At 50.8% G+C, this 15,331-nt stretch overlaps 1 protein-coding gene across 1 annotated transcript in view; it reads left to right on the top strand.

Moving 5' to 3' along the window:
* The window catches only part of LOC112240893 (vacuolar protein sorting-associated protein 13B), a 407,100-nt gene that overhangs the window by 223,003 nt on the left and 168,766 nt on the right, over positions 1-15,331 (top strand). Inside the window, 4 exon segments of the mRNA XM_042318131.1 lie at positions 1,060-1,502; positions 1,504-1,769; positions 2,528-2,665; positions 10,363-10,719. Coding sequence (XP_042174065.1) covers positions 1,060-1,502; positions 1,504-1,769; positions 2,528-2,665; positions 10,363-10,719 — 1,204 coding nt within the window.

Below are 15,331 nucleotides of genomic sequence, written 5' to 3'. Positions count from 1 at the left end.
GGATCGGTTCTGTGATGTCATGGGGGTTGCTTAACGAAGAGCCTCTCCGTTGGGTCGGATCGGTTCTGTGATGTCACGGGGGCTGCTTAACGATGAGCCTCTCCGTTGGGTCGGATCGGTTCTGTGATGTCACGGGGCTGCTTAACGAAGAGCCTCTCCGTTGGGTCGGTTCGGTTCTGTGATGTCACGGGGCTGCTTAACGAAGAGCCTCTCCGTTGGGTCGGTTCGGTTCTGTGATGTCACGGGGCTGCTTAGCTCTCTCTCTCTCTCTCTCTCTGTCTCTCTCTCTGTCTGTCAATTCAATTCAATTCAAGGGCTTTATTGGCATGGGAAACGTGTTAACATTGCCAAAGCAAGTGAGGTAGATAATATATAAAGTGAATATATAAAGTGAAATAAACAATAAAAATGAACAGTAAACATCACACATACAGAAGTTTCAAAACAATAAAGACATTACAAATGTCATATTATATATATACAGTGTTTTAACAATGTACAAATGGCTAAAGGACACAAGATAAAATAAATAAGCATAAATATGGGTTGTATTTACAATGGTGTTTGTTCTTCACTGGTTGCCCTTTTCTCGTGGCAACAGGTCACAAATCTTGCTGCTGTGATGGCACACTGTGGTATTTCACCCAGTAGATATGGGAGTTTATCAAAATGTGAATAGCATTCTAGTTTGCTCTGTTTTTTTGTTAATTCTTTCCAATGTGTCAAGTAATTATCTTTTTGTTTTCTCATAATGTGGTTGGGTCTAATTGTGCTGCTGTCCTGGGGCTCTGTAGGGTGTGTTTGTGTTTGTGAACAGAGCCCCAGGACCAGCTTGCTTAGGGGACTCTTCTCCAGGTTCATCTCTCTGTAGGTGATGGCTTTGTTGTGGAAGGTTTGTGAATCGCTTCCTTTTAGGTGGTTGTAGAATTTAACAGCTCTTTTCTGGATATTTATAATTAGTGGGTATCGGCCTAATTCTGCTCTGCATGCATTATTTGGTGTTCTACGTTGTACACGGAGGATATTTTTGCAGAATTCTGTCTGTCTCCTACCCCCCAGGTGCAGCGTGGGGAGCAGCAGTGTAGTTCCTCGGCGGGGTCTTGCGGTGTGGACTCGTCGTCCAGTCGCAGCGGCGTCCAGGACAGTGGGTTCGGCAGCGACAGCGCCAGGATCCGTATCGTCCAGATGGAGCAGCAGAGTGGAGGCTCCCACCACCTCATCGCTAGACCCTCCAGGAAGTCCACCGTCGTCAAGAACCTCTCCTTCGTCCCCTTCGACGTCTTCCTGACCGCGAGTAAACTCTCTCTCATGACCTACGCCTGCTCCACTCTAGCCAAGACCCCCCCCGCCTCGCCAGAGAAGAAGGATGGAGACGGGACGACAGGGAAGAGTTCCCTGAACCAGCCAGACACCATCCCTACCTCCTCCTCCTCCCCCAACCCAGGCCCTCCTACCCTGGTCCCTCTGTCAGGCCTGACAGCAGAGGACCTCCTGAACAGTAACACCGTTCCCAGGAGCCCCGCGGTTCCCTCCTCTCCCTGGACTCCTGTCCGCCCCCAGCCGCTCCTCGGCCCGCCAGGCCCTGGGGGTCACCATCGTGAGGCAGCCTGGGAGGAGAGGGGCTGGAGACCGGGTCCTGGAGCCTCTACTGTACCTCCAGGTGGTCCAGCCGTCGGCCCTGCTCAGCTGTCACCACCGTAAACAGAGGATGGACGTGTCTGTGTTCGATGTGTCTCTGAGGGGAGTCTCCTCTGACTATAAGTGTCTGGGTGAGTGGAGGGGGACTTCATCTTGATGTGTCTCAATCATTTACAAAAACTATAATCTCTCTTCTCCCACCCCTCTCCCCTCCCCCTCCCCCATCTCTCCCTCTCCTCCCCATCTCTCCCTCTCCTCCCCCATCTCTCCCTCCCCTCTCTACTCTCCTCCCCCTCCTCTCCTCTCATCCCCCTCTCCTCTCATCCCCCCCCGCTCCCTCCTCCCCCCCCTCCGCTCCCTCCTCTCCCCCCCCCCCCCTCCGCTCCCTCCTCTCCCCCTCCTCCCCCTCCTCTCCCCCCCTCCTCCCTCTCCCTCCTCCCTTTCCCTCCCCCTTCCCTCTCTCCTCCCTCTCCCTCCTCCCTCTCCCTCCCCCTCCCCTCTCTCCTCCCCTCCCCCTCCTCTCCCCCCCCTCCTCCTCCCTCCTCTCCTCCCCCCCTCTCCTCCCTCCTCTCCCCCTCTTCTCCTCCCTCCCCTCTCTCCTCCCCTCCTCCTCCCTCTCCCTCTTCCCTCCCCTCTCTCCTCCCCTCCCCTCCCCCTCTCCACCCCCTCTCCCCCCCCTCCTCTCCCCCTCTCCTCCTCCCTCCTCCCCTCTCCTCCCTCCCTCTCCCCCTCTCCTTCCTCCTCCCCCCTCCTCTCCTCCCTCCCCTCTCCTCTCCCCCTCTCCTCCTCCCTCCTCTCCTCCCTCTCCTCCCTCCCCCTCCTCTCCTCCCTCTTCTCCTCCCTCTCCCCTCCCCCTCCTCTCCTCCCTCTCCCCCCTCCCCCTCTCCAGATCCAGGGAAGTCTCTCCCAGAGGTATTAGACTACAGTGTGTTGTGGGTCCAGACAGTATCAGGAGAGTCTGACAGTCAGACAGGTGTTCCTCCTCCTCTGGCCTGTCTGCAGATCAGAGACTTCCTCAGTGGACCAGGTGAGGACTCACACACTCTACACACACCCTACACACACTCTACACACACCCCACACACACTCTACACACACTCTACACACACCCCACACACACTCTACACACACCCCCCACACACTCTACACACACCCTACACACACTCTACACACACCCCACACACACTCTACACACACTCTACACACACCCCACACACACTCTACACACACCCTACACACACTCTACACACACCCTACACACACTCTACACACACCCCACACACACTCTACACACACCCCACACACACTCTACACACACCCTATAGTATACACACACTCTACACACACCCTACACACACCCTACAATACACACACACCCTACAATACACACTCTACACACACCCTACACACACTCTACACACACCCTACACACACTCTACACACACCCTACAATACACACACACTCTACACACACCCTACAATACACACACACTCTACACACACCCTATACACACTCTACACACACCCTACAGTACACACACACTCTACACACCCTACAATACACACACACTCTACACACACCCTACAATACACACACACTCTACACACACCCTACAGTACACACACTCTACACACACCCTACAGTACACACACACTCTTCACACACCCTACAGTACACACACACTCTACACACACCCTACACACACCCTACACATACTCTACACACACCCTACAGTACACACACACTCTACACACACCCTACAGTACACCCTACAGTACACACACACTACACACACCCTACACTACACACACACACTCTACACACACCCTACAATACACACACACCCTACACACACCCTACAGTACACACACTCTACACACACCCTACAGTACACACACACTCTACACACACCCTACAGTACACATACACTCTCCACACACCCTACAGTATACACATACTCTACACACACCCTACAGTACACACAAACACTCTACACACACCCTACAGTACACACACACACTCTACACACACCCTACAGTACACCCTACAGTACACACACACTCTACACACACCCTACAGTACACTCTACAGTACACTCTACAATACACCCTACAGTACACTCTACAGTACACCCTACAGTACACCCTACAGTACACCCTACAGTACACCCTACAGTACACTCTACAGTACACCCTACAGTACACTCTACACTACACCCTACAGTACACCCTACACTACACCCTACAGTACACCCTACAGTACACCCTACAGTACACCCTACAGTACACCCTACAGTACACTCTACAGTACACCCTACAGTACACCCTACACTACACCCTACAGTACACCCTACAGTACACCCTACAGTACACCCTACAGTACACTCTACACTACACCCTACAGTACACTCTACAGTACACCCTACAGTACACCCTACAGTACACCCTACAGTACACCCTACAGTACACTCTACAGTACACCCTACAGTACACCCTACAGTACACCCAGTACAGTACACTCTACACTACACCCTACAGTACACTCTACAGTACACCCTACAGTACACCCTACAGTACACCCTACAGTACACCCTACAGTACACTCTACAGTACACCCTACAGTACACCCTACAGTACACCCTACAGTACACTCTACAGTACACCCTACAGTACACCCTACACTACACCCTACAGTACACTCTACAGTACACCCTACAGTACACTCTACAGTACACCCTACAGTACACCCTACAGTACACTCTACAGTACACCCTACAGTACACCCTACACTACACCCTACAGTACACCCTACAGTACACCCTACAGTACACTCTACAGTACACCCTACAGTACACCCTACAGTACACCCTACAGTACACTCTACAGTACACTCTACAGTACACCCTACAGTACACCCTACAGTACACCCTACAGTACACTCTACAGTACACTCTACAGTACACCCTACAGTACACCCTACAGTACACTCTACAGTACACTCTACAGTACACCCTACAGTACACTCTACAGTACACTCTACAGTACACCCTACAGTACACCCTACAGTACACCCTACAGTACACTCTACAGTACACTCTACAGTACACCCTACAGTACACCCTACAGTACACTCTACAGTACACCCTACAGTACACCATACAGTACACCCTACAGTACACTCTACAGTACACTCTACAGTACACCCTACAGTACACACACCCTACAGTACACTCTACAGTACACTCTACAGTACACCCTACAGTACACCCTACAGTACACTCTACAGTACACCCTACAGTACACCCTACAGTACACTCTACAGTACACACACCCTACAGTACACTCTACAGTACACTCTACAGTACACCCTACAGTACACCCTACAGTACACTCTACAGTACACCCTACAGTACACACTACAGTACACTCTACACACACTCTACACACCCTACACTACACCCTACAGTACACCCTACAGGGAATAGGGTTCTAGTCTATAGTAGTGCACTATATAGGGAATAGGGTTCTAGTCTATAGTAGTGCACTATATAGAGAATAGGGCCCTGGTCTAAAGTAGTGCACTATATAGGGAATAGGGCTCTGGTCTAAAGTAGTGCACTATATAGGGAATAGGGCCCTGGTCTAAAGTAGTGTACTATATAGGGAATAGGGCTCTGGTCTATAGTAGTGCACTATATAGGGAATAGGGTCCTGGTCTAAAGTAGTGCACTATATAGGGAATAGGGCCCTGGTCTAAAGTAGTGCACTATGTAGGGAATAGGGCCCTGGTCTAAAGTAGTGCTCTATATAGGGAATAGGGCTCTGGTCAAAAGTAGTGCACTATGTAGGGAATAGGGCCCTGGTCTAAAGTAGTGTTCTATATAGGGAATAGGGCTCTGGTCTAAAGTAGTGCACTATATAGGGAATAGGACCCTGGTCTAAAGTAGTGCTCTATATAGAGGATAGGGCTTTGGTCTAAAGTAGTGCACTATATAGGGAATAGGGCCCTGGTCTAAAGTAGTGCTTTATTTAGAGAATAGGGCCCTGGTCTAAAGTAGTGCACTATATAGGGAACAGGGTCCTGGTCTAAAGTAGTGCACTATATAGGGAATAGGGTCCTGGTCTAAAGTAGTGCACTATATAGGGAACAGGGCTCTGGTCTAAAGTAGTGCACTCTATAGGGAATAGGGTCCTGGTCTAAAGTAGTGCACTATATAGGGAATAGGGTCCTGGTCTAAAGTAGTGCACTATATAGGAACAGGGCCCTGGTCTAAAGTAGTGCACTATATAGGGAATAGGGTCCTGGTCTAAAGTAGTGCACTATATAGGGAACAGGGCCCTGGTCTAAAGTAGTGCACTATATAGGAATAGGGTCCTGGTCTAAAGTAGTGCTCTATATAGGGAATAGGGTCCTGGTCTAAAGTAGTGCTCTATATAGGGAATAGGGTCCTGGTCTAAAGTAGTGCTCGAACAGGGTCTCATTTAGGACTCCCTCCAGGTAGTGTTCCCTAAGGCCCCTCTGATTTGATGCTGTTTAACGAGGTGAGCTTCCATCAGACCAGATGGAGACCACAGTCAGAGGAGACCAGTTCCCTGTGTTTACAGCAAGCTGCCAGATATTAACTGAGAGCTCACGGACCAATCACAGCTCCCCTGCCAAGGATGGAACATGCAGAGAGGGAACACAAGTAACGTGTGTGTGTGTGTGTGTGTGTGTGTGTGTGTGTGTGTGTGCTGGGATGGAAACGGGATGAGGTTTCAGATCTGACCCTCGCCTTGCTGTGGCCTGCTCATCACACACAACACACACACACACACACACACACATACACACACACACACACACACACACACACACACACACACACACACACACACACACACACACACACACACACACACACACACACACACACACACACACACACACACACACACACACACACACACACACACACACACACACACACACACACACACACACACACACACACACACACACACACACACACACACACACACACACACACACACAGAGGAAGGCAGCTGCAGTGAGGGAGGGTTCAAGGCTGGACCAGCACTCTCCTCTTCAATCCCCCTCTGCCTTCTTCTTCTCTTCCTGAGGAAACAGTCCTGCTCTCCGTCTCTCTTCTTCTCTTCCTGACAGTCTTCTGTCTGACCTGGAGGACCCAGGAAACAGTCCGTCTCTCTTCTTCTCTTCCTGACAGTCTTCTGTCTGCCCTGGAGGACCCAGGAAACAGTCCGTCTCTCTTCTTCTCTTCCTGACAGTCTTCTGTCTGACCTGGAGGACCCAGGAAACAGTCCTCCTCTCTTCTTCTCTTCCTGACAGTCTTCTGTCTGCCCTGGAGGACCCAGGAAACAGTCCGTCTCTCTTCTTCTCTTCCTAACAGTCTTCTGTCTGACCTGGAGGTCCCAGGAAACAGTCCTCCTCTCTTCTTCTCTTCCTGACAGTCTTCTGTCTGACCTGGAGGACCCAGGAAACAGTCCGTCTCTCTTCTTCTCTTCCTGACAGTCTTCTGTCTGACCTGGAGGACCCAGGAAACAGTCCGTCTCTCTTCTTCTCTTCCTAACAGTCTTCTGTCTGACCTGGAGGACCCAGGAAACAGTCCGTCTCTCTTCTTCTCTTCCTGACAGTCTTGTGTCTGACCTGGAGGTCCCAGGAAACAGTCCGTCTCTCTTCTTCTCTTCCTGACAGTCTTCTGTCTGACCTGGAGGACCCAGGGAACAGTCCTCCTCTCTTCTTCTCTTCCTGACAGTCTTCTGTCTGACCTGGAGGTCCCAGGGAACAGTCCGTCTCTCTTCTTCTCTTCCTGACAGTCTTCTGTCTGACCTGGAGGACCCAGGAAACAGTCCGTCTCTCTTCTTCTCTTCCTGACAGTCTTCTGTCTTACCTGGAGGTCCCAGGAAACAGTCCGTCTCTCTTCTTCTCTTCCTGACAGTCTTGTGTCTGACCTGGAGGACCCAGGAAACAGTCCGTCTCTCCGTCTTTCTGCTTCCTTCTCTTGTATGAAAGGGTCAATGACAGGAGGTTGGAGAAGTAACAGCTACCAGTTGGAGAGAGAGGGGAGGGAGAGAGGGGGAGGGAGAGAGAGAGGGGGAGAGAGAGGGGGAGGGAGAGAGAGAGGGAGAGGGGGAGAGGGAGGGGGAGAGGGGGAGGAAGAGAGAGAGAGAGGGGGAGGGAGAGGGGGAGGGGGAGGGAGAGAGAGAGGGGGGAGGGAGAGAGAGAGGGGAGAGGAAGAGAGAGAGAGAGAGGGGAGGGAGAGAGGGGGAGGGAGAGAGAGAGGGGGAGGGAGGGAGAGAGAGAGGGGGAGGGAGAGAGAGAGGGGGAGGAAGAGAGAGAGAGAGAGGGAGGGAGAGAGGGGGAGGGAGAGAGAGGGGGGAGAGAGAGGGGAGGGAGAGGGGGAGAGGGAGGGGGAGAGGGGGAGGAAGAGAGAGAGAGAGGGGAGGGAGAGAGGGGAGGGAGAGAGAGGGGGAGAGAGAGGGGGAGGGAGGGAGAGAGAGAGGGGGAGGGAGAGAGAGAGGGGGAGGAAGAGAGAGAGAGAGGGGGAGGGAGAGAGGGGGAGGGAGAGAGAGAGGGGGAGAGAGAGAGGGGGAGGGAGAGAGGGGGAGGGGGAGAGAGAGGGGAGGGAGAGAGAGAGGAGGAGGAAGAGAGAGAGAGAGAGGGGAGGGAGAGAGGGGGGGGGAGGGAGAGAGAGAGGGGGAGGGAGAGAGGGGAGGGGGAGAGAGAGGGGGAGGGAGGGAGAGAGAGAGGGGGAGGGAGAGAGAGAGGGAGAGGGGGAGAGGGAGGGGGAGAGGGGGAGGAAGAGAGAGAGAGAGGGGGAGGGAGAGAGAGGGAGAGGGGGAGGGAGAGAGAGGGAGAGGGGGAGGGAGAGGGAGAGGAGGGAGAGGGGGGACCACTAACAGTCCTCTGGTTAATGAACCACTGACAGTCCTCTGCTTAAAGAACCACTGACAGTCCTCGGCTGGGTTAAAGCACCACTGACAGTCCTCGGCTGGGTTAAAGCACCACTGACAGTCCTCGGCTGGGTTAGAGCACCACTGACAGTCCTCGGCTGGGTTAAACACCACTGACAGTCCTCGGCTGGGTTAGAGCACCACTGACAGTCCTCGGTTGGGTTAAAGAACCACTGACAGTCCTCGACTGGGTTAAAGAACCACTGACAGTCCTCGGCTGGGTTAAAGAACCACTGACAGTCCTCGGCTGGGTTAAAGAACCACTGACAGTCCTCGGCTGGGTTAAAGAACCACTGACAGTCCTCGGCTGGGCTAAAGAACCACTGACAGTCCTCGGCTGGGTTAAAGAACCACTGACAGTCCTCGGCTGGGCTAAAGAACCACTGACAGTCCTCGGCTGGGTTAAAGAACCACTGACAGTCCTCGGCTGGGCTAAAGAACCACTGACAGTCCTCGGCTGGGCTAAAGAACCACTGACAGTCATCGGCTGGGTTAAAGAACCACTGACAGTCCTCGGCTGGGCTAAAGAACCACTGACAGTCCTCGGCTGGGTTAAAGAACCACTGACAGTCCTCGGCTGGGCTAAAGAACCACTGACAGTCCTCGGCTGGGCTAAAGAACCACTGACAGTCCTCGGCTGGGTTAAAGAACCACTGACAGTCCTCGGCTGGGCTAAAGAACCACTGACAGTCCTCGGCTGGGCTAAAGAACCACTGACAGTCCTCGGCTGGGATAAAAGCACCACTTTGTGTTTGATTGAAAGGCAGCGTGTTCCTAATCAAAACACTTGCGTGAGAAGTGAAGGAACGTCACTCCTGGACAAGGCCTTCTTTTGATGTCCCAACGAACACGACGGAAGGACAACCATCTTTCTTTCATTAATCCAGATTTCCGTGCGCTGCCTTTTCCCCTCTCTCAGCGCACGGTGAGCTTAAAGAGGCTACCTTTGAAGGCTACAAGTTAAACGTGTTAGTAAGTAGGGGGTAAGAGTTGGCTGGACTTCCAGATGATTCTATAGGAGCTGGGTGTAAAGAGTTAGAGAGGTGGTATATTCTGGCTGGACTTCCAGATGATTCTTTAGGAGCTGGGTGTAAAGAGTCAGTTGGTGGTACCATTGAGCTGTCCTGGCCCGGTTGATGGTACCACTGAGCTGGCCAGGCCCGGTTGATGGTACCACTGAGCTGGCCAGGCCCGGTTGATGGTACCACTGAGCCGGCCAGGCCCGGTTGATGGTACCACTGAGCTGGCCAGGCCCGGTTGATGATACCATTGAGCTGGCCTGGCCCAGTTGGTGGTACCATTGAGCTGGGCTGGCCCATTTAGTGGTGCCATTGAGCTGGGCTGGCCCGGTTGGTGGTGCCATTGAGCTGGGCTGGCCCGGTTGGTAACTCTGTCTTCTGTTAATATTTAGTATTACGGTAACTCTGTCTTCTATTAATATTTAGTTTTACGGTAACTCTGTCTTCTATTAATATTTAGTATTACGGTAACTCTGTATTCTATTAATATTTAGTTTTACGGTAACTCTGTCTTCTATTAATATTTAGTATTACGGTATCTCTGTCTTCTATTAATATTTAGTTTTACGGTAACTCTGTCTTCTGTTAATATTTAGTTTTACGGTAACTCTGTCTTCTATTAATATTTAGTATTACGGTAACTCTGTCTCCTGTTAATATTTAGTTTTACGGTAACTCTGTCTTCTGTTAATATTTAGTTTTACGGTAACTCTGTCTTCTGTTCGTCCAGCGGAGCTGAACGTGGAGCTGTCCCGGCCCCTGAAGGTGAACCCTACGCTGGTGAAACTGGAGCAGACCAAGGCCTACCTGAAGAGGGTTCTACCTCATCACTACTGGGAGTCTCCCAAACCCCCCTCTACCCCTCATTCCTCCCCCAGTAGGACCTCATCCTCCTCTCCCCATCGTCCCGACCCCTCCCACCTCAGCTCCCTAAGATCCCTGGCACCCTTCCACAAGGTGTCCCTCCGCACCGCCCAGATCGTGGTTGTCATGGAGACCGAGTCGCACCCTGCCCGGCCCAGCCTGACCTGGTCGGTGTCGGCTATGAAGGGTACCATGAACATGAAGACTGGGCCCAAGTTAGACGGTAGGAGCTTTAAACATTTATCTTCCCTGTTGTCTTTTTACGGTTGAAAAATGCAGCTCCCCTCTCTCTTCTCCTCCCTCGCTCTTCTCTCCCTCTCGCTCTTCTCCTCCCTCGCTCTTCTCCTCCCTCTCTCTTCTCCTCCTCCTCGCTCTTCTCTCGCTCTTCTCTCCCTCTCTCTTATCTCCTCTCCCCTTCTTCTCCTTCTTTCTCCCCCTCTCTTCTCTCCCCTCTCTCTCTCTCTCCCTCTCTTCTCTCCCCCTCTCTCTCTCTCTCTCTTCTCTCCCCCCCCCCCTCTCTTCTCTTCTCTCCCCCTTCCCCCTCTCCTCTCTTCTCTCTCTCTTCTCTCCCCTCTTCTCCTTCTTTCTCTCCCCTTTCTCCCCCTCCTCTCTTCTCTTTCTCTCTCTCAGAGTAACCTCTGTCTAAATCAAATCAAATCAAATTTTATTTGTCACATACACATGGTTAGCAGATGTTAATGCGAGTGTAGCGAAATGCTTGTGCTTCTAGTTCCGACAATGCAGTAATAACGAGCAAGTAATCTAACTAACAATTCCAAAAAAAAACTACTGTCTTATACACAGTGTAAGGGGATAAAGAATATGTACATAAGGATATATGAATGAGTGATGGTACAGAGCAGCATAGGCAAGATACAGTAGATGATATCGAGTACAGTATATACATATGAGATAAGTATGTAAACCAAGTGGCATAGTTAAAGTGGCTAGTGATACATGTATTACATAAGGATGCAGTCGATGATATAGAGTACAGTATCAACGTATGCATATGAGATGAACAATGTAGGGTAAGTAACATTATATAAGGTAGCATTGTTTAAAGTGGCTAGTGATATATTTACATCATTTCCCATCAATTCCCATGATTAAAGTGGCTGGAGTAGAGTCAGTGTCATTGACAGTGTGTTGGCAGCAGCCACTCAATGTTGGTGGTGGCTGTTTAACAGTCTGATGGCCTTGAGATAGAAGCTGTTTTTCAGTCTCTCGGTCCCAGCTTTGATGCACCTGTACTGACCTCGCCTTCTGGATGACAGCGGGGTGAACAGGCAGTGGCTCGGGTGGTTGATGTCCTTGATGATCTTTATGGCCTTCCTGTAGCATCGGGTGGTGTAGGTGTCCTGGAGGGCAGGTAGTTTGCCCCCCGGTGATGCGTTGTGCAGACCTCACTACCCTCTGGAGAGCCTTACGGTTGAGGGCGGTGCAGTTGCCATACCAGGCGGTGATACAGCCCGCCAGGATGCTCTCGATTGTGCATCTGTAGAAGCTTGTGAGTGCTTTTGGTGACAAGCCGAATTTCTTCAGCCTCCTGAGGTTGAAGAGGCGCTGCTGCGCCTTCCTCACGATGCTGTCTGTGTGAGTGGACCAATTCAGTTTGTCTGTGATGTGTATGCCGAGGAACTTAAAACTTGCTACCCTCTCCACTACTGTTCCATCGATGTGGATGGGGGTGTTCCTCTGCTGTTTCCTGAAGTCCACAATCATCTCCTTAGTTTTGTTGACGTTGAGTGTGAGGTTATATACTGTCTATACAGCCCCTGTATTCACATTCAACTTAGATCCCAGGAGTATTCCCAGTTCATATTATTGTCTCAGGGGCAGCTCAGGTTCCTCTACCTCTGCTCTATGAGGACTACACCTCGAGGCACCTGGGAAGTGAAGTCCCAGTACAGTTCTATGAGGACTACACCTCGAGGCACCTGGGAAGTGAAGTCCCAGTACAGTTCTATGAGGACTACACCTCGAGGCACCTGGGAAGTGAAGTCCCAGTACAGTTCTATGAGGACTACACCTCGAGGCACCTGGGAAGTGAAGTCCCAGTACAGTTCTATGAGGACTACACCTCGAGGCACCTGGGAAGTGAAGTCCCAGTACAGTTCTATGAGGACTACACCTCGAGGCACCTGGGAAGTGAAGTCCCAGTACAGCTGGTTAGGAGAGATATCACACCTTAGTGACATTAACCAGCTGGTTAGGAGAGATATCACACCTTTGTGACATTAACCAGCTAGTTAGGAGAGATATCACACCTTTGTGACATTAACCAGCTGGTTAGGAGAGATATCACACCTTTGTGACATTAACCAGCTGGTTAGGAGAGATATCACACCTTAGTGACATTAACCAGCTGGTTAGGAGAGATATCACACCTTAGTGACATTAACCAGCTGGTTAGGAGAGATATCACACCTTAGTGACATTAACCAGCTGGTTAGGAGAGATATCACACCTTAGTGACATTAACCAGCTGGTTAGGAGAGATATCACACCTTAGTGACATTAACCAGCTGGTGGCCCTGATCTTAAAGATCTCATCAAGCCTGTCTGTCTGTCTCCTAGTACCTTGGCGAGGGCCCTTAAATATCTCATCAAGCCTGTCTGTCTGTCTCCTAGTACCTTGGTGAGGGCCCTGACCTTAAATATCTCATCAAGCCTGTCTGTCTGTCTCCTAGTACCTTGGTAAGGGCCCTGACCTTAAAGATCTCATCAAGCCTGTCTGTCTGTCTCCTAGTACCTTGCTGAGGGCCCGTAAAGATCTCATCAAGCCTGTCTGTCTGTCTCCTAGTACCTTGGTGAGGGCCCTTAAAGATCTCATCAAGCCTGTCTGTCTGACTCCTAGTACCTTGCCGAGGGCCCTTAAAGATCTCATCAAGCCTGTCTGTCTGTCTCCTAGTACCTTGCTGAGGGCCCTTAAAGATCTCATCAAGCCTGTCTGTCTGACTCCTAGTACCTTGCTGAGGGCCCTTAAAGATCTCATCAAGCCTGTCTGTCTGTCTCCTAGTACCTTGATGAGGGCCCTGACCTTAAAGATCTCATCAAGCGTGTCTGTCTGTCTCCTAGTACCTTGCTGAGGGACCTTAAAGATCTCATCAAGCCTGTCTGTCTGACTCCTAGTACCTTGCTGAGGACCTTAAAGATCTCATCAAGCCTCTGTCTGACTCCTAGTACCTTGCTGTCTGTGGCTATAATCCTTCTCAACATATTTCTCTGTCTGACAGCGATAATACCAAACCAACAAACAACACAAGAGGTTAAAATACTCTCAATGAAAGATTTGTCCAAGGCCCTGTCATGTGACCTGGGTGAGGCGTAGCTGGGAAGTTAAAGGTCTCTGTGGTTTTGTTTCTCCACAACAAAGTCCTCCTGAATAGAACACAGGAAACGGACCATGATGCATCACTGTTGTGTTCTCCGACCCGTAACCACAACATTACCTTAGAGGAATGACCTGTTCCTGGTCAGGCAAGATATTTTCTGTTTCCCAAAATGCACCTTCTTCACTACGTAGTGCACTACTCCATAGGGCTCTGGTCTAAAGTAGTGCCCTTCTCCATAGGGCTCTGGTCTAAAGTAGTGCACTACTCCATAGGGCTCTGGTCTAAAGTAGTGCACTACTCCATAGGGCTCTGGTCTAAAGTAGTGCACTACTCCATAGGGCTCTGGTCTAAAGTAGTGCACTACCCCATAGGGCTCTGGTCTAAAAGTAGTGCACTACCCCATAGGGCTCTGGTCTAAAGTAGTGCACTACCCCATAGGGCTCTGGTCTAAAGTAGTGCACTACTCCATAGGGCTCTGGTCTAAAGTAGTGCACTACTCCATAGGGCTCTGGTCTAAAGTAGTGCACTACTCCATAGGGCTCTGGTCTAAAGTAGTGCACTACCCCATAGGGCTCTGGTCTAAAGTAGTGCACTACCCTATAGGGCTCTGGTCTAAAGTAGTGCCCTACCCCATAGGGCTCTGGTCTAAAGTAGTGCCCTACCCCATAGGGCTCTGGTCTAAAGTAGTGCACTACCCCATAGGGCCTGGTCTAAAGTAGTGCCCTACCCCATAGGGCTCTGGTCTAAAGTAGTGCCCTACCCCATAGGGCTCTGGTCTAAAGTAGTGCACTACCCCATAGGGCTCTGGTCTAAAGTAGTGCACTACCCCATAGGGCTCTGGTCTAAAGTAGTACACTACCCTATAGGGCTCTGGTCTAAAGTAGTGCCCCACCCCATAGGGCTCTGGTCTAAAGTAGTGCACTAAACCTCTCTGACTAAACCTCTCTGACTAAACCTCTCTGACTAAATCTCTCTGACTAAACCTTTCTGACTAAACCTCTGACTAAACCTCTCTGACTAAACCTCTCTGACTAAACCTCTCTGACCGGACCTCTCTGACCGGACCTCTCTGACTAAACCTCTCTGACTAAACCTCTCTGACTAAACCTCTCTGACTAAACCTCTCTGACTAAACCTCTCTGACCAGACCTCTCTGACCGGACCTCTCTGACTAAACCTCTCTGACTAAATCTCTCTGACTAAACCTCTCTAACTAAACCTCTGACTAAATCTCTCTGACTAAACCTCTCTGACTAAACCTCTCTGACTAAACCTCTCTGACTAAACCTCTCTGACTAAACCTCTGACTAAACCTCTCTGACCTCTCTGAAAACCTCTGACTAAATCTCTCTGACTAAACCTCTCTGACTAAACCTCTCTGACTAAACCTCTCTGACTAAACCTCTCTGACTAAACCTCTCTGACCGGACCTCTCTGACTAAACCTCTCTGACTAAACCTCTCTGACTAAACCTCTCTGACTAAACCTCTCTGACCA

The sequence above is a fragment of the Oncorhynchus tshawytscha genome, unplaced genomic scaffold (assembly GCF_018296145.1).
Source record: "Oncorhynchus tshawytscha isolate Ot180627B unplaced genomic scaffold, Otsh_v2.0 Un_scaffold_6703_pilon_pilon, whole genome shotgun sequence".
Lineage (NCBI taxonomy): Eukaryota > Metazoa > Chordata > Actinopteri > Salmoniformes > Salmonidae > Oncorhynchus > Oncorhynchus tshawytscha.
This window is presented reverse-complemented; position numbering and strand designations above follow the sequence as displayed.